The following is a 22,284-nucleotide window of genomic DNA, read 5'->3' on the forward strand; positions in this document are numbered from 1 at the left end:
TATAGCTGCAGTGGGCACCATGATAATCTGATAAATGCACAAACTGGTCTTGGGACTAACTAGCAGATATAAAAGGGTCCACCGCTTCTCCTTCTCAAATCTAATCCGGATGCTGCCTTAAAAATAATACTTCATAAAGTGCCTGGAGGATATTGTTTCTAAACAGAATTAATTCTCCCGCCGTTCTTCTAAAGGAGACTATCATTATCCTAATTTTACAGAGCAGGGAAACTGAGGCACAGAAAGGCAGAATGACTCACCCAAGGTCACAGACTGCATCAGCAGCAGTCAGGAGTAGAACCCGGAATCCTGGATTCCATGAAAAAAAAGGCTGTGTTTTCGTTGCCATTGGGGAAGGCAAACGTAGCTGGCTTGTCAAGGGCAGTAACAGGAATTTGAATTTTGTATATTGCCACGCTCACGCTTTCAAAACAAGAGTCAGTCCCCTCCCTCCATCCCTGAAACTCATAAGATTTAAATAAAATAACCGTAGGGTCTTTCTGTTTGTCTGTTCGGGTACATCTACACTGCACAGGTATTTCGGGATATCCCGAAATAGCTACCCATGCGTCTACACAAGCCTCTCGTTATTTTGAAATACTTTTCAAAATGAGGGTATGTCTAAACTATGGGTTTTTTTCAAAAGAGGATATTCAGTATTTGCATATTTTCTTCCGATCTCACTTTCAAAAGAGGATCTTTCGAAAGTGAAACTAATCTGGATGCCAGTTTTTTTTGGGAAAAAGCCCTTTTTCGAAAAAACCGTATAAACCTTCTTTTTTAAGGAAGAGCCGTTTTTTTTTTCAAAAAAGGGGTTTTTTTTTCGGAAAAAAACGCATCCAGACTACTTTCACTTTCGAAAGCGCCTCTTTCAAAAGCGACATCGGAAGAAGGTGTGCAAATTTCTGCCGAACTTGCATGTCCTCTTTTGAAAATTTTACATAGTCTAGACATAGCCTGATGGGCGTGCTATTTCGGCATCCTGGTAATCCTCCTTCCACGAGGGTTAAGGGATGTCTTCAAATAGCGCATTCTTTCAAAACAGATTTGCAATAAGATACGCCATTTGCATAGCGCCAATTGCGTCTCTTGTTTTGAGTTCAGGGTGCTGTGTCGAGGCATCTTCAGTGCCACATTCATCAGGGGCCAAGTTTTCAAACTTTTCTGCGTCATAATAATAATAATAATAAATAATAATAATAATGGCTAGAGACTTCCTTTTGTATTTATATGAAAGCTGAGAGCCTCACATAATCAAGTGAATCCAAGAGTTACGGCTTTATCAAAAGCACCAGAGATCTGCAACGAAATCGGGAGGGTTGGCAACCCCAATAAGACATGAATGAATTGGAGCAAACTTGGCGGTCCTGTGCTTTTAGCAGATGCATGGCCCCATTGTGGCAAACCCCAGCCCCGTTCCTTACAGATGTGTCCAGAGATGAGGGAAACCTTCATGCACTTGGAGAACAGCCCTGGTTGCCAGCCTGAGCACTGGCAACAGAACTAGGGCACTTCCCAACTCATGCCAAGGACCAGAGAGGAAGGAATGGCCTCTTGCCACTTTTTCTGGCCTGGCCTCTCCATAGGCTGTAAGTTGGGTGACTTTTTTGCTTCCATTGGTAAGATTCCCTGTCTGTCATCCTGAAACTCCTCCTCTGGGGGCGGGATTTAAGAGGCTTCTCTATGGCTACAGAATACAAGGGCAAAGAGCCCCCCAAAATCCCCCAGAGCCAGGCTACGGTGTTTTCCCCTCCACTACGGCTCATGGAGAGAAGATGGGAGGAGAGATTCCATTGGGAAGCTGGCGATTTTAGCTGAAGGGGAAGCTGCATCCGTCTTCATGCACACGCAAAAAAAAATGTTATCAGACCAGCTCAAAATCTGAGCATCCTGCCAGCCTTGCTCACTACACTGACAGCTGCTGCTGACTTGGGCTTTCCTTCCTCCCCCTCTTTTGCTTTTCTTCAAGATTAATCTCTTTCTTTGCCATCGCAAGAGCTGACAATTCTTGTCAATAAATGAGGTGAGCCAGATGTTCTGTCTCTTTGTACAGGGGCCTGGGTGGACAGCTGTTATTTGGGTCCTGCACAGGGGGGGGAAAAGGAGGGAGGTAGTCTGCATGGGGAGACAAAATGGCCAAAAGACTCTCCTGGAAGCTTAAGATCAAAAGGGATTTGAGAAGCATTCAATGGGCTCCAAGGCAGTCGCTCGCCAAGGTTGCATGCACCTGAGTAGCCGTCTTATTGATGCATGCTTAGGGAAAATCGCTAGCCAGAAGCAAAACTTGGGGGCATGCATCTCTCGATGTGATGCAATTGCAGTAAATTATTGTTGGCTGGGAGCAAGGCACCGCTGTTGCTGTGCGTTCCCCATCGGCTTGGATCTGGGGTTTGGGAAAGAGGCGGAGAGGACGTTGGAATGTATTGATTTGGGCTTGGGTTTGGGTTTTTTCCCAACTGGTTTGCTCTTTTCTGCTGTGACATTTCTGCTTCAGGAACTGCTGTTGGATTATTTGCAGCTATGCATTTTTTTTAGGGGGGAGCGACGGGTGAACCATCAGAATATCTCTGAAAGGGAAGATTGGGGAGACGGGGGGAATGAGCTGACCGCTACATCCAGGAAGGGTCAGATACAGGTTGCTTCGTTGTGCATGGCATGCTCTTTTGCGGTTTTCAAGGTCTGATTTCCTAAGGAGAGGGACTTGTGTGGCAGCCAGCTGAGCCATGGCTCCTAAGCGGCTGGTATGTTACCGAGGTGTTGATTTGTGCCCAATGCCGTTTCCATTTTGAACCTAATTTGTCTGCTCTGTCATCATGTGGGCCTAAAGTACAGGCCTGTCTCTGACCCCTCTGCACCCCTCTCCCGCAAGGATGCCGCATATTTTAATTGCACCCCTGTACAGCTGGAACCATTTTGATAGGGGAGTGGTGGTGGGAGGGGGGAGAGTTTGCGAGCCATTGAACCAAACTGTAAACCCTGGATATAATGGACTCTACTTTCAGCCAGGGGGGTGTGGTACCGACCCTAAATCCAGAGCCTGCATCCCAGGGGATGCTGAGAATTTCACCTTTTGGGGCTTGTTGATCTGAATCTCTTGGGATCCCATTTCTGAGGCTGTCAAAATGCTTCCCAGGAGCCGAATAAACAGAATCGGCACACAAGAAGCCAGGCACAATGACAGGCCCCCCAATAGAAAATATTTGCTCTCTCCCTGGGGAGAACGTTGCTTAAACGGCCCCGAGATGGCTCACTAAATACGAGTGGCGCAACCGTTTAGCTCCTGCGTGCGGCGTAGAGATCCCTGCTTAACTGTCGTTCCAATTGAATGTTTTCTCTGGATCTCAGATTTTGCCACCTGGTGGGGGGCAGGGAGGGGAGAATAACACTCGCTTGCTCCTTGGGGAGGAGGTTTATCTCCATCCACAGGGGCCATTCTTGGATGGAAGCGAAGGGATGAGCGTTGAGCAAATTAGTGCAATTAGAATCCCAGCTTTGGCGCAGCTCCGTTTTCAGGGCACGTGGCACACATTAAGCCCCCCAACTCCCCTGCGAGGCTGTGAATGTGGTAAGGCATCAAAGAGAGAGATGAGTTCCCCCAAGGTCACACGGCAGGTCAGTGGCAACGTTCCCGCTAATCTTGCTCATCCGTGTGCGGAATAATTTTTATGTGCACCAAGGTGCGTGTGAATGTGCACCACCCATAGACACAAAAACCCTAGCCGTGGGTGCTCTGCGAAATCAGCTGGGCTGCATTTGAATCATAGAATCCTAGAGCTGGAAGAGACCTCAGGAGGTCATCAAGTCAGGCCCCTGCTCAAGGCAGGACCAATCCCAACTCTCTCCTGCGTGGCCACTCGAGCATTTAGCTCACAGGCAACACTGGTCAGTGGCAAAGCCTGGAGAAGAACCAAGATCCAGCTTCCAGGTTCCCACGCTAACCATTAGATTATGCTCCCTGATCAATATTACTCTTGATTGGGATCAAATATTCCTCTTGACTTCTGGGAGCAAAGATGAGCCAGAAGCCAAGGATGAAGAGGGGCCATGAAAGGACTTTCCCTCCTCCCACCCCTGCCTTGGTGCATGGGTTCTGCATTGTGGCCAGGACAGGGGAAGTGATGCTTTTCCAACTCGGTCCCACTAGGGATGCCAGCTGGGTATGAAAGCTGACCTGCTGGCATTCCCATTTATACTCGCTCCCCCCTTCCCACTAGGAGCAAGCCTTCCGGAGAGGCAGGAGGGGCAGTTGGGTGGGGGGCAGTGCTGCGGTGGGAGCCCAGCGAAGCCAGGAGGCCGTTCTGGGGACCCCCCCCCCTCCTGCTGTGGCCAAGCTCCGGATGGGACGATCAGTCAGCACTTTGCAAATCCCGCCCTGGAGCAGCCCCCAAAGGGGATGATTTTGCCCTGGATCTTCAGTTGGTTTTTATAGCCTGTGTATGAGGAAGTTGGTGATGGTGGCCGTTAGCCCAGCGCCTCTCTGGGGTGGGACACGCCCCCCCCCACGTCCTCTGCGCCTTGCCTGCGTGGCCTTACTGTTCCTGGATCCATTGTTCTTACCCCCCGGGCCACTTGTACCTTGTCCCTCTGTTTCTCTGCCTGTGATGTTTTGCCACCCCGTTATGTAAAATCCACGGTGTTCCAGCTCAAAGTAGGTCAGGAAGTTGTGTTCCCTCGGCCGGCCTCTTCTGCCAGCCACAGGCAGCCGGGCAGAGCAGGAGGAAGAGAGGGAGAGAAGTCAGGGGCGCCGCAGTAGCTTTGGGATTGAAAAGTGGCAGGCCCAAAAGCTGAGCTTGGAGACTAAGTCCTGGGCTTGGAGAACACACAGGGCCAGTGTTCCTGGTAAGCTGTGTGCTTGGGTGGCAGAGCACCCAGAAAGCCTGTTTCTACAGGTGGTGCACATCCTTTGGTGCACAGAATAAAATTTATCCCACACATGGATGGGGGAGAAACTAGAGGAAAAGCTGGACCAGACTGAGTAATCGTTAGTTAGATTAATTTGGGGGTCAGTCCTGTTTTGGGCAGGGGGGTTGGTCTACATGACCTTCTGAGGTCTCCCCCCACCCTAATCTTCTGTGATCAGCATTGTGATGATCCAGGATTCCTGCAGAATCAGAAATCCTGGGGCCCCCATGGTACCAGCAGGGAATGCGTTTAGGGGGATCAGATGCTGTAGTAACGCCATCGGGGGGCTGCCAGGCAGGACGCCTGCCCCCAAGATGAGCCCTTCGTAAAGTGCGAGCGCTGAGCCGATACCGTCTTGACATCTGGAGGTCATGCAGTCACATTTCTGTCTAGATTCGTAACGAAGTGGGTTTCCGTGGGAGGCAGCGAGAGGCCCTTGCTGTGACTTCTAACTCGGCTCCAACCCCTCTCTACATGTTTCACCCGAGCCTATCCCAGGCGGGTTCTGCGGGGGGCAGAGGCGCAGGGAGAAGGGGGTTTATATAATGCCTTTTGCGCCCGACGCGCTGTTGTGCCTGGCGTTATGTAACCGGCGCTCACTTCTTTGTGCTGGGCACAGCAGAGGAATGTACCCGGGGCCTGTCGCCATGGTTACCAGCATCTTTACAAAGGTCCCCACCGTCCGTACGGTTTCACGCGCCGTCTTCCCAGCCTCTGGGATTTTGGGCTGCCCTTGAGGGAGGCCGAGCTGGTGTGAGCCGGGGAGGGGGAGACTCGGGGACAGAAGCCAGCTCTTTCACTGCCTCGTGGGGTGGGTTTTCCTCAACCCCAGTGGCGTGGCTCCAAGGCCCGCGGCCAGCCGGCTCTTATATAAAAGCTGGATTGATCGGCTTTTCCTCTGCTTTCCTGAATTCCTTGTGCCGCACCAGGAATGGGCACCGCAAGTCAGCCCCCCGCCCGGTCCTGGAGGGCAGGTGAGGGTGCCGGGGAGCAGCAGGCTGGGGAGAGGGGAGGGCGCTGTCTATGCGGAAGCAGAATTCAAAGTTCATGGAGCGGAAAGAGCTTCCCAGGATCCACCCGGGCTAGCCTGGGCTCCGTTCCTGGGAGCTGCTTCATCGTTCTTTACATCTGTGCTTGCCTGACCTCTCTTTTCCTCCTCCAGCCTTTTCCTGCCCGGTCAACACGCCCCCTCTGATCTGTGCCGAGGGAGGGTGTGGGGGGAGAGCAGTGAACAGATGGCAGGAGGTTCAGAATGGGACCCTTAGAACCCTGGCTCTGCCACTGACTGTCTGTGTGACCCGTGTCAAGTCACATCGCTCTGAGCCTCAGTTTCCCCAATGCTCACTGGTGTCAGTGGCAAGATTCCCACTAACGTCGGTGGACTCTACCTCTTCTGGCCTCAGGCCCGTCCTCTGCCTTATGCCTGCTGGTGGTGACCTCGGACTTCTAATCAGCAGAGCACATGGCCTTCCTGCAGGGGGGTTTGGGTTGGCACCGGGAAGTAGGCCCGTGAGCCCCTGGGGACGGGGAGCAAGAGGGAGAAGGCTGGTGAGCTGCCCCGCGGGGCTGTAATCGGGAGGCGAGAAGAAGCTTTGCCCCGAGCAGGAGAATTGGCTTCTCTGGGAGAATCGCTCTGCATCTAGCAGCGAAAGGGGAAAGGACAAGTCCCAAGAAATTAGGCCTGGAAAGGAGCGAGAGGGGCTAATTGAGTTTATCCTGGTAAATGAATCAAATTCTAGCAGATCAGCCAGAAATCCTATTATGTCCCCTAGCCTATTACCCACACGGAGATCATTAATACCTTGTATTATTGAGGGCATAGCTTAAATCCAAGCCCTTATTGGCAATCCCAGGCAAATGCCCTTTCTGGCGAGGTAGGAGGTGAATTTCGCCTCCTAGTAGCCTAGGAGTTCAAGGACCGGCTGTCGGGACTCCCGGATTTTATTCCTGGCTCTGCCCCTTACTGTCTGTGTGACCTTTGACAAGTCACATCGCCCCGAGCCTCAGTTTCCCCACTTGTAAAGTGGGGAGGGTGATGAGTTTTTGCTTATGAACGTGACGTACCCCTTAAAGTTTGCAAGAGGCTCGGAGATTCTCAAAGGGAGTCTGCAAAGGAGAAGGAAAACTGGGGGCATCTTCACCGGAGATGCGTGAGACTTGATTCCTTGGCTAATGGAGTACAGCTTGAACCTCTCTAGTCCAGCACCCTCGGGACCCGACCGGTGCTAAACCAGAGAATTTGCCAAATCAGGGCAGGTCAATGTTGTCCAGCAGCATGGCCAGCACTGCCCCTGCTTCCTGGCTCGGAGAAGACATTAAGGAGTCAGTTAAAGCTAAAACACAGCCCAGAGCCCGGCGAGTCAGGCCTGGGGGCTGTAAACAAACTTTATAAGACTGCAGGAAACTTGGCCACCCCCATGCCAAGTGACTAACTAAACTCATGCCGGACCATGGAGGTTGCCGGACCATGGAGGTTGCCGGACCAGAGAGGTTCGACCTACATTATGCAAAGATTGCACCCCATGGCTGACACTGCTTCAGCCCCACGGGCACCAGCAACTTTGGGGACGCTCCTGCTGCTGCCTACGTCTAAGCAGGTGGTTTAGATGCACCCCGACTCCGACGACCTCCTGCCGTTTCGGTAGCGTGGACGCGGCCGCCGGAGCAGCGCAAGAGGCAGAGACTCTAAGAAAGATGCTAGCGCAGAAAAGGCCGAGGAGTCTCCCTCCAGACCACAATTCCCCGCGCTGCTTCCGCACTGCCCCTGGCTTCCTTCCATCCTACCTACGGCCGGCCTCATTAGGCCCTGAATTTAGCTGACTCTTGCCTTTGCAGCGCTGTTAATTTGCCGCTTGTCAGGCGGATGGCGGCGTGCCGGCCCACACGGAGCAGTTCCAGGTGCGAATCAGGCCTCCTGCATGATTGGAAGACTTCAGGGGAAATCTTCCAAGGGCTGTCGCAGCAGGTTGTGAAAGAGGCCTGCGCTGCCTTGGTTTCTGTCATCCTCTCGGCTCCGCGGTGTGTGGGGAGGGACTGGGAAGCCTTTGGAAGATTTGCTTCATGGGGTTTTCAGTAGGGGGTCCATCTCAATCCTGCTTAGAACCTCAGTGGTAATGCTGGAAGAAGGGGGGCAGGATGAGTGCCCAGCCCCTGAATTTTTACCCCCTTCCCCGTATTTAGTTCTTCTCTGCAGCTGCTGGAGTAGCCACGTTCGTTCGGCATGTGTCATCCAGCGGGGAGAGCCGCCGGCTGGCAGGCAGGATTCCCGGGTTCTGTTCCTGGCTGGGGAAGGGAACGTTGTCTAGTGATTCAGGCAGAGGCTTGGTGCGATCTGTTCTCTCTTCCCCTCCCAGTGTCAATTCCATCCCTCATCCTGGGCCTCAGTTTCCCCAGCTGCCCTGTGGGGTAGCACGGGCCTCGCGAGAGAGTCACAGACGTTCCTTCATGCCGGTTCATGGATTTCAGCAGGACACGAGATGGGGGGTGGTGCCTCAGCGCGCGCTTGGTCATTTTGGGGGAGGGACGTTAACCGGTAAACCCTTCATGGGCGATGCTTACCGGGGAACGGTTAACCAGTCCCCCAGGAGCAGCCCCCCGCCCGGAGCCCAGCTGCTCCAGCTCTGCCAAGCCCCATGCGCGAGGCTGTCAGCTCCCAGCCTGCATGGACTGGGAGCCGGCAGCCCCCACACGAGGGCTGGGAGCCGCGGCAGCAGCAACAGGCTCTGTGGGGAGCAGTGGTGGCAGCCCCCAAATGGGGCCAGGAATAGCTGGGCTGAAGCAGCCCCCCCCCCCCCCCAGCTCCCTTGAGTCAGTTAAAGGAGGTTTTCCTGCCCTGTTCTGTGGTCACCGTTCCCCCGTTTGTAGGGATCCTGACTCGCATTGAATCCAAAGAGACTTTTCCCCAACTCCCGCCCAAGGGGAAGGATCGAATCGCCCCCCTGCTGGTCACAAGACGCGGGCTGTGGTGGTGGTGGGGCAGCGGGGAGGGGGGCGGGTCCCTTGAAATGGATCCTCACGAATACAGCTTAGCACTGGCCTGGATTTTTTCACCCTTCGCAAGGCAGTGAAATCGGGAAACTGAGGCAGGGGAGGCAGGAGTGACCCGCCCCCAAGCTCACACTCAGCGGCAGCCCTGAGAGCAGAACCCACCAGCCCCGGCCAACGGTCCCGCTACTTTTTTCCATCCGTAGGCGGGATCCGTTTTGTTCCGGGCACCCACGCATGGGCAGATGTGCACCACCAGGAGAAACCCAGGCCCAAGCGCTCAGCTTAGAGGGAACAGCGGTCCTCCTGCCTGCCTTGCCGGTGCCACATCCACCCCAGATCTGAAAATGGGGGGTCAGTAGAGCAAGCCTACGGCGCCTCTTCTCCTATACCACGGTGCCCCCTGCCTTGGCTCCCCGTTGCTGCGTGAGCAGGGGACGGGCCTGCCCCTTTAAGAGGACATTCGCTGGTTTAAGGCAGCTATTAACAGTTGGGAGGATTAGGAAGCTGCCAGAAAGATCTTGGTGTTCTCGGGCTTGCGCTGTGCCCTGCTGAGGCCCAGGCGGCCATGCCCGCGCTGGGGAGAAGAGGATGCCGGCCATGAACTGGGCCGTATGCTGCACTCGCAGCCCAAGGGCTTGATATTGCCCACCCTGTAAGAAGGCTGATCGCCCAGGGACCTGCCGCTCCGCCATAGGATGGGAAGAGGGACCTTGCAGGCTGGCGGCTTTCAGGGTGAGTCCGCTGGTGTCTTCCTCCTCGCCGGGGCAGACATGGGAACTTACCAGGCCCTGACACAAGCTGCAACGTCCGTTCTCCCCAGGCCCAGGGCCTGCGGGCCAGGCGGGCAGCCCCCCGCGGCCGCTTTGCACGACTGTCCGACGCATCCGTGAATCACTCCTTGCACGCTGCAGGAGCAATTCCGGCGTGAAGTCACAAGCCCAACCCCGGGCTAGGTCTTATGGACAGAGGTCGTTTGCTGGGCACGCAGCAGGCCCAAGCGAAAATAGGGGGAAACGACACCCACAGCCCCATCCTTTTTGGATGGGGATGGTGGGGATGCCGGGAGGGGTGGGGGGTTGAGCCAGCATCTGGGCCCCGTTGTGTTGGGCCAGTCAGTCCCTGCCCTCTGGGGAGTTCACAGCTCAGACTGATGTCAGGAATTCAGGTGCAGTTGTGGGAGGTGGAATTTAAAGTCCTGTTGGTACATTTCACTGTCCAGACTGTTATCCAGCATGTGAGCTAGGTTCTGAGCCTTTTCTGCAGAGCTAGGAGAGCATTGAATTCGAGCTGCTTCTCCACGGGAACACGGGAATGGACAGAAAACTCCCCTAAACTCTCCGGCTTCCCTACCGGGGCTGGTGCTCAGAGAAGCAACAGGAGCAACCAGGCTGCCCTTGGGGTGAGAAATCCAGAGCCGCTGCCATTTGAGCAGGCGATCGATTGGGCAAAATCACGTCGGCTCGCTGGCGACCTTGAGCTTTCGACGAGCATCTGGCCCATCTGGTCTGTTCGGCTCACAGTCTTGTGCCGCGCCGGTCAAGGAGATCTCAGGACTCTGGCTGGCACCGTGAGGGGGTGTCTAGACAGTGGCGCTATTTTGGGATATGTCCGGTGTCCCGAAATAGCATTTTCTGCGTCTTAACAGCACGCCCGTTATTTCAAAATGCAATCGAAATAAGGGGCTTGCTGTTCCAATGTCCCGGTAAACCTCGTTCCATGAGGGTAAAGGGCCTTGTCAGAAGAGTGGTCTGTTTTGAAATTCGGCACTGAAAGAGACACTCTCGAAAGGAGCTCGAAAGAAGGGCCGTGCTTTGCGTCGCTCAAACTGCGTCGCTTCTTTCGAGCGGGCGCTGCTGCGTAGCTGCACCCCGAGGGAAGGTGAGTCTGACGGACAGACGTTATATTCTCCATCGGGTGCACTGATTGCTGATGCAGTCTTGGATGGATTTTGTGGGGTGCCGGGAGGGTCGGTGATGCCGTGCGAAGGCCTCTACGGTCAGCAGAACACAGGAGCCAACCTGTGAAAAGGTTTTGGATCCTTCCTCCCCACCTTACAACCATCCCTCCTTCCCGCTCCTCTCACCCCTTCCATGCAAAGGCCTCCCTGTGCTTTCCAAAGATGAGCCTGTACCAGTCTGGGCTGGGAGGCAAGTCTGGGTTAGGGATGGGAATGGCTAACGGGTTAATCGGTAAGCATCAATGGTTAACTGGTGGGTTAACAGCCTCTGCCCGTCCCTGGTTAACCATAACGGTTAACCAGTGAACTGATTAACCAGGACTTTACATCCCTAGTGTGGGTTGTTATTTTCACCCTGCTGGGGGGCACTGCAGCCCAGAGGCAGGGCCCCCTGCTTGGCCCTCGGGTACCCGTTCCCCACCCAGAGCTGAGCACAGGTCAGGTTGTCCTGACTTCAACTCCTGGCTGCAACCGTGAGACCACCCGCCCCCCCAGGATTTACTGGGACTGCACCAATTCCTTCGGCTGCCGGCGGGGGGTCGGGAGGGCTCGATGGGGGAGCAAAACAGCCCACGCTTGCAGCATCTGTAGGCTTCATTCCCAGCTGGAAGCCTGCTCTCCCCTCTCCATTCTGCAGGGATTGGCTGGCTGGCTGTAAGCGCAGGCATTAGCTCCTGGCAAGGGCTGGAGGGGAGGGGGGAGAGCTCTCCTGCCAAGCCTCCCCCCTCCACAGCAATGGATCTAGCTGCGGTCGCCTGCTTTAAAAGCCCATCAGCATCAATAATGCACCAGCCTGGGCTTGGTAAATAAAACATGCACTGCAGCCTGGCCAGCGGGAGGGGAATCGCCCCAGCCTGCCAGCAGGGACTGTGGCCTCTGGGCGGCCGGACCCCGGACGAGTGGCTGCTGCAGGGAGGAGGCTGGGACCTGACACCCCTATCTGGGTGTGGATCCTTGGGCAGCATCTGCCTCTCTCTGCGAGGGTGGGGGGGATCTCCGTGCTAGGGATGTTAAATATCGGTTCGCGGAATAGTCGATTAACCTCACGAATCGTTATCGTTCCTCGACTATTCGATAGCCCCCCGGGGTGGGTCCGGCAGCCAGTGCAGTCCGGCCTCACGCCCCAGGAGCCCCCGGCCACGCCGCTCGGTTGCCTCTGTATCTGAGGCAGCAGCACGAGGTGGCAGCAGCCCCTGTCTGGGGGGCGTGTCTCAGATCCCGGACCCAGCTGAGCCAGAACCGAGCCGGGCTGCCTGCCCACCCAGCTCCTAATACACTTTAAATGCAGAGCCACAGTGGGGGTCGGGTCCCAGACCCAGTGCCATGCCCCCGCAGGGGCTCCTTCCAACCGTTGCGCTGTTTTATCTGGAGAGCTACGCACGACAGCGTCTGCTCCCTGCTTTGCCCCTTCGGCAAGTGGCTACCGCCTGGCCGTGCCTCAGTTTCCCCCTCAGTAACAGGAGTAATGCTCCTGAGCCCCCTGCTAGGGTGGCAGGTTCCAGCGCTTGGGAGCCTGAGCTCAGAGCATAGGAGGCGACATTCACTGCTGTGCAGAGGGGCCAGGCGTCCCTTAACGCTCCCCCCACACAAGGCCTCTGTTCCTCTTCAGCCAGGGCCGGGCGCCATCTACACGGGGATGGTTTGGTGACCAAAGTGCTGGCGCCGTGCAAGGGTCGTCACCTGTGAAAGCCGGTCACAGCCGGTTTGGCGACATTTCACGGCCACGCGGCGCGCGCCCCTGGGGACACACAGAGCAGAGCATTGTGGGTAAGCCTCCCCCAGTGACGGAACTAGGGCTCCCCTCCCCCCGCGTTCGCTGGGAGTTCTGATTCACGAGGAGAGGGCGGGGCAGGGGGCGGGCACTCGGCAAGGGCCGAGGGGGGGCGTTAGCGTCTGTGGGGTGACCTAGATATAGACCCTCACGTTTTAGCTCCGCTGGGGCCTGTCTCTGGCTGCCTGCGAGATGCCAGGGGTTACGGCCCCTCCAGTCAGGGCGCGGATGTCACCCTGCTTGCTTCATCACACTTATCCACCGCTTCTCCCTGGCCACTCAGCAAGCCAGGCCTGGAACCCAGGAGGTCTGACCCAAAGGGACTCGATGGTCCTTCCGTGCCGGCCACGCATGGGTCCGGTGACCTCGGCCGCAGCGAAGGAGGGGGAGTTACTGCCTGAGTCAAGACACCCAGGATCTGGGTTTGATACAGGACTTGAACCTCTTCTCGCGTTCCCGGAGGTGACTTTGCTGGTAGGCGTCCGGTTTTCACCCGTCCGGTCCAGAAATCGCGTCTTCTGTCCGGTAAAAAAGAACAGAAAACACCGGATTTGTAAAATATTTTCCGTTTTCTTGGGTGGAAGGCTAGCGGGGTGGGGGTGGGAGTGGAGGGTAGGAGGAGCAGGGAGCACGTGAGAATTTAAAGGCGCAGCGTCTTTTTTTTTCTTGCTCAACAAGTTTGGTTGGTCTCCTGGTTTTTTTTTTTGCTCAACCCATTTTTCCCCCCGCCGTGTTCGGGATTCTTTGTGAAGGTATCTGGCAAGCTTAGTTGCTGGTGCCCCGGGAGCAGGGGCAGTGACTCGGGCGGTGACTGTCTCCGGTTCCCAGCTGGGCCATCGCAGTGTCCCTGCTGGGGGCGCCCTACCCCAAAACCCTGCACTTAACCTCCCCCAACCAGGAGAAACACACGTTGCCCAGTGCCAGGAGGTCCCTTCAGATCCCATGTACCACGGGGCGATGCCATTGGCTGAGTCACAACCGTGGGAGCATGGCGCATGGGGGGTGCTGGCCCGGGCACGTGGCAAATTGGCCGCCCCGCCCCCAGGCGCACGGCTATGGGGGGTGCTGGACCCAGGCGCGCGGCTAATTGGTCTTCCCAGGCGTGCAGCTATGGGGGGTACCGGCTCTGGGCGCGCGGCTATGGGGGGGTGACGGCCCCGCCCATGGCCACGTGGCTCATGGGGGTGTGGCATATGCACAGCTCCGCCCCCGGGCACGCGAGTTTCCCCGCCTTCTGGCGCCCAGCGGGCAAACAGCCCCGCCCCCTAGCGCCTGGCAGCTCCAAATGGTTGGGGACCACTGGTCTAGACCATCCTGATAGACATTTATCTAACCTGCTCTTACATCTCTCCAGAGATGGGGATTCCACAACCTCCCTGGGCAATTTATTCCAGTGTTTCACCACCCTGACAGGTAGGAACTTTTTCCTAACATCCAACCTAAACCTCCCTTGCTGCAGTTTAAGCCCATTGCTTCTTGTTCTATCCCCAGAGGCCAAGATGAACAAGTTTTCTCCCTCCTCCTCGTGACACCCCTTTAGATACCTGAAAACGGCTTTCACGTCGCCATGAGGTGCTTAAGTCCCAGCTGCACCAAGCCCTGGCTCGATGCCTCCTGAGGTCTCTGCTGGCCCTGGGATTCTAGGCGAGTCTTGCACATGGTGCCGAGACAGGCCAGATTCACACCCAGCTGCAGCTCTGGCCTGGGACGGGAGCCTGGGGGGGCGCGGGCAGGGCGAGCAGCCGTGGGTTGCCTCGCTGACACCTCTCCCCCTACCTTTGCCTTTCGCCTTCCCAGGGAGCAGCATGCTGACCAGCCTTGCCGATGGGATCCTCTGCTGCCTGCTGGGCAAGGCCACCAATGCGGTGGGGCCCGTGGACAGCGTCGAGTCCAGCGACGGCTACAGCTTCGTGGAGGTAAAGCCCGGCAGGGTCCTGCGGGTGAAACACGCCCGCCCCGCTCGCCCGCCCGAGGAAGGGCCCGAGGAGCCCCAGCCCGAGCGGGACGGAGTGCACTGTAAGCGCAAGATCACCGTCTACCGCAACGGGCAGCTGGTGATCGAGAACCTGGGCGCCGCCATGCGTGCCGAGCTCCTGCACTGCCAAAACGGCCCCGTGGAGCCCCTCGGCACCACCGCCAGGGAGCTCCCGGACCCGGCCGGCCAGGGCGGCGCCACCCACCCAGGGGCCCGGCCGGCGGCGGCCGGCAGGTGCCGGAAGCGGAAGCCCAAGAAGATCATCCACATCGACTGCCAGAAGCAGATCACCAGCTGCAAGGGGACGCAGCGTGACGTGGTGCTCTTCTTCATCCACGGCGTGGGCGGCTCCCTGGACATCTGGAAGGAACAGCTGGACTTCTTCGCCAAGCTGGGCTACGAGGTGGTGGCCCCGGACCTGGCCGGACACGGCTCCAGCTCCGCCCCGCAGATCGCGGCCGCCTACACCTTCTACGCCCTGGCCGAGGACATGCGGGCCGTCTTCAAGCGCTACGCCAAGAAGCGGAACATCCTGATAGGCCACTCGTACGGGTAAGGCACCGGCGGGATCCGGGATCCTGCCCGGGGAGGAACGGGGGTGGCTAACGCCCCGCCCCCGCATGGTGGTGAGTGGGTCTCTCCAAAGATGATAGGACGAGAGGCCTTTCGATCCCAAATCGGTCCATCACGTCCCGCCCACTCACCCCGTTGCATCACACCATTGGGCCGTTGTTGGCGTGGACTAGTCCATTAGAAGGCGGGGGGAGCCCTCCATGGAGCTGGCGCGTGGTCCTGTCCAGGAATCTAATGGCCCTTTCTCACATGGGCTCCGATGGGTAGGGTGGCTCTGATGGGTAGGGGAGCTGCCTGGCCCAGGAGCCACGACACTGTCCCTTTAATGATAACTTACCCCAAGCAGGCTCCTTGCTGGGGTGGCTGGGAGCCGTCAACCTCTTCCGTGCCCCCTGGATTATTCGTATTTTTATTCGGTTCTTCAGTCTGGGAGGAAACTCGGCAAATCCAGCTGATGCCCAGCCCAGGGCGTCTCCGGCTGCCTCTTGGCAAGTGGTGCGGGATCCCTCCCCCCGGGCGGATTCAGTTTTCACCCCCAGATCCCAGGTCCTCCCCCGCAAGCAACACTGGGGAAGTCTGGGAACAGCTACTGCACCCCCACACCGGAGGGGCTTCTGTGATATAGGACACTGCCGAGTGGGTCAAATCAGAGCAAATTGTTTAGCGACAGGGGCTACTGACAGCCCAAGACTGGGGGTCCTCCACTCTAAGCCACCCCCAAGGAACACTTCTGAGTGCAACCAGGGCTGGCCCGAGACATTCGTGCGCCCCGGGTCCCGGGAGCACGGCGCCGCCCCTGGGAGTGTGACACATGCGTGGCCCCACCCCCAGGCACACAGCACATGCATGGCCCTGACTGACCCTGGGTGCGTGGCACATGCATGGCCCTGCCCCTGGGCGCACGGTGCCCCCTGTCCCCGGGCACCCAGCACATGTGTGGTCACGTGTGGAGCATGCGTGGCCCCACCCCAGGCGCGGCACATGCGGGGTGCCTCCCCCGCCCAGCCTGGCAGCCCCGCCCGGTGCCCCCTACAATGGCCATAGCTTGGGCCAGCTCTGAGTGCAACAAGGGACAGCGCTGCCAAACGCCGGTGCCGTTAGCTACTCCCCGCAGGAAGATGGTTTCCCGAGAGCGCTGGGAGAGCTTTCTCCCAGCCCTGCTGCCGTGACCACCCTGCAGCCCCAAAGCGCTGCCGTAGCCGGGCTTGCATCTTAGAAGCGTAGAGAAAGCCTAACTCCGCCAGCCAGGCGGCTCAGACCCCAGCCGTGACCGCCAGGCAGACGGCCGAGGAAGGGGGAGCGATTGCTCGCTGGCCGGGCTGGTGACCTGTCCTGCCGGGGCAGAGGGCCCTATAAATAGCCCTAAGTCCGAGAAAGTCAATTAGGCAGCCGTTAAGCAGCGCAAAGAGCAGAGGCGAGGAAGGGGAGTTGGGAAAGGCGCAGCCGCCCGAGGTCTTTGGCGGAGTGGGCAGGAGGAGAGAGGACAGATCCAGGCTCGGAGCCGGTGAGTGAGCGGGGATTAGGTTTGAAAAGCAGCCGGAGACTCCCCCAGCCCCTAAGGTCCTCGTGCGACGGGTGCACTAAGCCGTGCAAATGCTTGATTTGCAGTGCAGGGAGGATCGGGGCCCCTCGTGCTAGGCGCACAGTGGAGGCCACTCCTATCCTGTACTGGGGGTGGGAATTCCCTCCCCCGCTCACCCTCTTGTACGAGTATCCACCGTCCTTGTCCTTTCCCCGCCAGCTGATGTCACTGCCGGTGCTCCCCTCCCCCCACTCAGGCCAACGTCCCGTCTGCTCCTCGCAGGGTTTCCTTCTGCACCTTCCTGGCCCACGAGTACCCGGAGCTGGTGCACAAGGTGATCATGATCAACGGGGGCGGCCCCACGGCGCTGGAGCCCAGCCTGTGCTCCATCTTCAACATGCCCACCTGCGTCCTTCGCTGCCTGTCCCCCTGCCTGGCCTGGAGCTTCCTCAAGTGAGTCGCCGACCGGGCAGGGCTGGGAGGGGAAATGGCGGCGAATCCATCGACCGGTCGCCCGGCCTCACGTTGAGCCAGTTACCGACTCAAGCAGGATCCGGGCTCCCCCCGGATAGAGGCTGCTCCGGATGAGAGCAGAACCTGCCCACCGGCCTGGCTTGGAGCTTCCCCGGTTCCCGGCCCCCTCTGGTTCCCGGTTCCCCAGGAGCAGGAAGCATTGCCCATTCGGGACGGTGCTGACCGGGTACCCGGATAACCTTCCCTCAGGCCGGGGGAGGTTTGCAGAGAGCTGTGAAAAGCTGCGCCGCCCCTACTCCAGATGACAGGCCTGACGGTGCCAGACCAGCGAGGGCAGAGGCTGCCCTGGGGATGTGCCGGGACGGGGAGTTGCCACATCCGACAGCCGCTTCTCACCCCCATGCCCAGCTTCCCCTGTTGTTGCCCGAAGTGGCTAGTGGGCACCCATAGCAGGTCCTGACTGACCCTGGGCGGCCCGGCTCCAGCTGAGAAACAGGCAGCGGGCTTGGCCACTACCAGAGTCCATCCATCCATCTGGCAAAGGGCAGCTCTCCCTCCCCAGCCCGGCGCCCGAGCTCCCTCCCGGTGCCAGCTCTGTGTCCCCTGGCCTAGGCCATGCTGGGAACTCTCCCCCTCACCCCCTGTTTGGTGCCCGGCAGGGCCGGCTTCGCGCGCCAGGGTGCCAAAGAGAAGCAGCTGCTGAAGCAAGGCAACGCCTTCAACGTCTCCTCCTTCGTCCTGCGGGCCATGATGAGCGGGCAGTACTGGCCGGAGGGCGACGAGGTGTACCACGCCGAGCTCACCGTGCCGGTGCTGCTGGTGCACGGCATGCACGACAAGTTTGTGCCGGTGGAGGAGGACCAGCGGATGGCCGAGGTACGGTACCGGCAGCCAGACACAGTCTGTGTTAGGAGCAGCGGGATGGGGGCCGGTCGTGGGTCTCTGCAGCCCTTCTTGGCCAGACCGGAGGGGTCGTCTCCCCTGGGTTTGCCTCTCCCCTGCTGCCCCGCTACCGGGCATCTGCCTGTCTGCTGCCCTCGCTCCAGCCGAGGCTCCTTAGAGCACATCACCCAGCTGGAAGGAGCCTATCTCCCGATTCCACCTGCAGGGACCTGCCTTGACCCCCAGCACGGGCCTGGACAGACCAGGGTAGTTGCAGCCAGTGGAGGAAACGTTCTGATTTGCATATGCAAATCCAGCCTCCTGGCGTGGCCTTATGCTTCATGCAGCCCTGATTATTAAAGGCTTTTTGTCTCCCCTGAACTGCGGCTGCCCTGGTGGAGGGGATAGAGCAGGGATCCAGCCAAGCAGGGGGTCCAGCCAAGCAGGGGGTCCAGCCAGAGCAGGGGTCCAGCCAAGCAGGGGGTCCAGCCAGAGCAGGGCCAGCCGGTGTGGACAGCTGCCTGCAATGCCTGCTGGTCATCTTGGGCACAGAGTCCTGGCCATTGGCATGGTGGGCTCAGGGCACCTCTCCGGCCTGGTGCCTGCGCTACCAAGGCCCGCAGGGCCCCGCCTTCCTGCATCTCCTCCCCCTGGGCAGCTGGAGCATGAGCTGACGCCTGCCAGCACCGCGAACAGACAGGCAGAGCCCTTCAGCTGCCCTTGCCCGGCGCTATCGCCTGTCTCCGGGGACAAGCAGCATGGAACATGCACGGGTGGAGGGGGGCGGCTCTTGCAGCTGCTTGAGCCCCAGGGAGATAAGCCCAGAGCTGGGGGCCAAGACTAGAGTGGGGGGAGGGCGGGAGGAGCTAGCCCATGCCCTGGAATCTGACAGCTCCCGGGGCAGGAGCTGCTGGCTGGGCGTCTCCCTGACGGTCGGTCGCGGTGTGCTCCATCCCCAGATCCTGCTGATCGCCTTCCTGAAGGTGATTGACGAGGGCAGCCACATGGTGATGATGGAGTGCCCGGAGACGGTGAACACCCTGCTCCATGAATTCCTGCTATGGGAGCCCGAGACGCCCGCCGGGCCCGGGCAGGACGCGGCCAAGAAATAAGCCAGCCGGCGAGCGGCGACCTGGCCGCGGTGCTGCTGCCACTGGGCAACGTGGAAAGAGAGGGGGCCGAGCGCCAGAGCCGAGGGGGGTGGGGTGGAAAGGCCCCCGCCCGCGGAAATGGATCCTTCGCTGGATGTGGCCGGATCGGAGGCTGGGCCGGCGGGCGGCTGCGCACAACGACGGAGCCTCTTGGCAGGGCCTGGCATGGGGGCAAACAGGCTGAGGAGCCTGGCTACAACTGGAGCATCTTCTTCCTGTTTCCTTGGACGGCCGCGTAACTTGGAGAGAAGGGAGCCGGCGGGGGGAGGCTCCGTGGGTCCTCTCGGTACAGCACAGCGAGGGGGGGGACCCCAAACCGGTTCCTCTAGGTACAGCTGCACCGCTAGCAACCCGCTGCTCCCCCTAGCAACCCGCCACCCATTCACCAACAGGCCGGAGGAGCCACCGGGAAACTGCTTGAAGGGGGAAGCCCCTAGACACGGACGGCCCCACGGACAACACTGACGGGGCAGCCTCTGCCCACTGCCACGTGCAGCTGAAACACCGCACAGGAGGACCGGCCCGGCTCTGAGCTCACAAGCCGAGGGGGGGGGTGGCTGGTCTCGGCCGTGGCCTCCGGCTGCCGGCGAGGGCCCATGCCGATATTTCCGGCTGCGGCTCTGAAGGGAGACCCGCAGCGATGCCCGAGACGAGCTTTGTCCTGGGAGGCGGTGGTGGACGGCTGGAACAGGGTGGGGCCAGACCCGAGAGCAGCCCTCGAGGCCGGCTCCGGCTCCGGCACCGGGGAGGGAGCAGTCCAGCAAAGGACAAGCTCTCCAGCAGCCAGCTCTCCTGTTAGTTCTCAGCACCCCGGCGCCCCACAATTGCACGTCTCGTTTTCCTGGCTTCAGCCATCGACCATCAATCTCCCCCCCAACCTTCAGCGAGCCCCTTGGGCGGGGGGTGGGCCTAGGGTCAGACTTGGAAGCCCCCCCCCCGTCAATCAGACTAGTTCAAGGACACCCCAGCCGGCTTTGCGACAAGACTCCCTTGGCTGGGGCCGGGCCCGGCCTCTTGTCCCTCCCGTGGGAGCCGCCCTGGTGTCTGTGGGGCGGCCCTGAGCGGAGCGGGGTGCGCCCACCTGCGAGGCAGAGACATGCCGTCTTGTAGCCAGGCGCACGTCCGGCCCCCACTAGCCGCACCGTTTGGACCCCGACCCACCGGGGGGCGAGTCACCCGGCCAGGGGCGTGTGGAGCGCTGTGGGTAACGAAGGGGTAATTACCGAAGACAGTCCCGTTACCGACAGACGTGAGCGACGTGGAAGAAGGACCCTCTGCGGCGGCCCAGCGGGTCTTCCTCTGTATCAGAAGCAGCCAGGGGGCCGAGTCGGCGCCAGAGAAGGGGTCCCAAGAGCTGAGCCATGGGCTCTGGGGGCTCCCCCTCCACCGGGACAGCAGCAAGCCTCCGACGCGTCCCCCAGGGGCCGGCTGGACAGGGGCCAGCTGCAGCACCGGCAGACCCAGAAGGAAACGTTTCCACCTCTCCTTTGGAGCTGCTGGTGGAGCGGGGGGGACGACTGGCTGGGAGGGGGGGGCTGCTCTGTGCTGGAGGCCTGCCCAGGAGAGCTGGGCCGTTCTGCCCCACGCAGCCAGGCCTCCGGTCTGCTTCCTCCTTCCGCCGGCTGAGAGCCCACAAAGGAGCAGCACGTTGCGGGCGAACGGTTGCGCACCCAGCCCTGCACGCGGCACCACCCAGGCCGGGCTCAGGCAGCTCTCCCTTCCCTGGGCTGTCCTCCAAGCCAAAGAAATCCAGACCAGCCGCTTTGTCCTGTGAAGGCTTCCGCAGCGCAGAGGAAGCAAAGGGGGCCAAGCTGAGCCGAGCCACGTGGCTTGAAGGACGTTTGGGGGCCTCCTCAGCGAAGCTGGCTCCCGGCTCTCGTGCGCAGCCAGGGCTGCGGCGCTCCCTAAGTGCCAGCCGTGGGAGGGGGTTCTGTGCCCGCCCTATGCCACGGCCACGCCGGCTCCAGCCACACGCATCCCTGGCACGGACAGCAGAGGATGGTGGCCACAGAGTCTCTAACATAGAGCACAATCGTCCCAGGAGCCTCGCCCCAGCCCTCCCGGCACGGGACCCGTCTCCTGAGCCTGCAGGTCCCAGCCAGGAGGAAGCCAGGCTGAGCGTGGCCCACCCCCCACAACCCACCCGCCCCCAGGAATCGGCAGGTGTTGATCGCTGGCTGCTCCTGACCCATACGGCTAGGATAGAGCGGGCTCCCGGCCCCTGCCCAGCGCTCTGCTCTCTGGCCCCGTGTGTCTCATAATGAGAATTTTAACGACGGTTCCAGGTGACTTTGCCTCCAGGGAAGTGGGTGACCCAGTGGGGTGCAGGCAGGAACCCCTAGAGCAGGGGTTCCCAACCTGTGGGCCGTGGACCCCTGGTGGTCCACAACGATAGTGCAGGGGGTGCGTGGGAAGTTTTAAATGGTTGGATCGGGCACGTCCTCCCTTTTGTTTTCTCCCACGGGGTGTGGGAACTGTCCCGTGAAATTTTAATACATTGAAAAGGGGTCCGTAAGCTCAGAAAGGCTGGGAACCACTGCTCTAGCCTAATGCATCTAGACACCTCCACTGTCATTCACATGGCTGGACGACCCCCGTTACCGCGGCTCTATTATCCTTGGGGTCCTTCATGCTTCGGGGCAGCCACCTGACCCTTCAGCCTTCTGGTTTATTTCAGGCCAGCATACTCCACCTCCACCTTCCATTCGGTAGGGACCAGCCAAGCAGCAATCACAGGGACTTCTCCCTTTGCAAACTGAGTCTTTGGTGGGGGGGGCTCAGAGGCACTTCTGAATGAGACGTAGAACGGGTCAGGCAAGATCTGGCCAGTCGGGAAAGCACAGGGGGGAGACGTAACCTCATTGCTCCGGCCCAGTCGCCTGCTGCGAATTACATTGTGCCTGCTTCAAAGTAACCCGGCCCTGTCGAATGGAACCTGGCGCAGCCTCTTGCTGCGCGCTACTAAACATCTGCCGTGTTTTGCTGGGTGGGAAAACGATCTCCTGGCGGTCGGGGAAGCCCTGGCCATGTGACAGTGGCTTCTCTGCAGAGGTTTTGCGTGGGCATCTTGGGGAGGATCCGCAACTCAGC

The 22,284-nt window shown here is 59.3% G+C and overlaps 1 protein-coding gene across 1 annotated transcript; it reads left to right on the forward strand.

The window, feature by feature from the left end:
- Positions 1-1,667: 1,667 nt before the first annotated feature.
- Positions 1,668-20,652, forward strand: ABHD8 (abhydrolase domain containing 8). Its single transcript, XM_075902777.2, has 5 exons — positions 1,668-2,023; positions 14,415-15,144; positions 16,970-17,140; positions 17,821-18,037; positions 19,003-20,652. Exons 2-5 carry the CDS (start codon positions 14,423-14,425, stop codon positions 19,153-19,155), a joined length of 1,263 nt encoding a protein of 420 aa, XP_075758892.2. The 5' UTR covers positions 1,668-2,023; positions 14,415-14,422; the 3' UTR covers positions 19,156-20,652.
- The last annotated feature ends 1,632 nt before the right edge of the window (positions 20,653-22,284 follow it).

Source organism: Pelodiscus sinensis, chromosome 32, assembly GCF_052426305.1.
Source record: "Pelodiscus sinensis isolate ZL-2025 chromosome 32, ASM5242630v1, whole genome shotgun sequence".
Taxonomy (NCBI): domain Eukaryota; kingdom Metazoa; phylum Chordata; order Testudines; family Trionychidae; genus Pelodiscus; species Pelodiscus sinensis.

Bases quoted from the DNA above. Each gene is read 5' to 3' on its own strand.
- ABHD8 (XM_075902777.2), top strand. From the start codon at position 14,423: ATGCTGACCAGCCTTGCCGATGGGATCCTCTGCTGCCTGCTGGGCAAG. The intron at 15,145-16,969 runs GTAAGGCACCGG...TGCTCCTCGCAG, and splicing joins CTGATAGGCCACTCGTACGG to GGTTTCCTTCTGCACCTTCC. The intron at 18,038-19,002 runs GTACGGTACCGG...CTCCATCCCCAG, and splicing joins AGGACCAGCGGATGGCCGAG to ATCCTGCTGATCGCCTTCCT.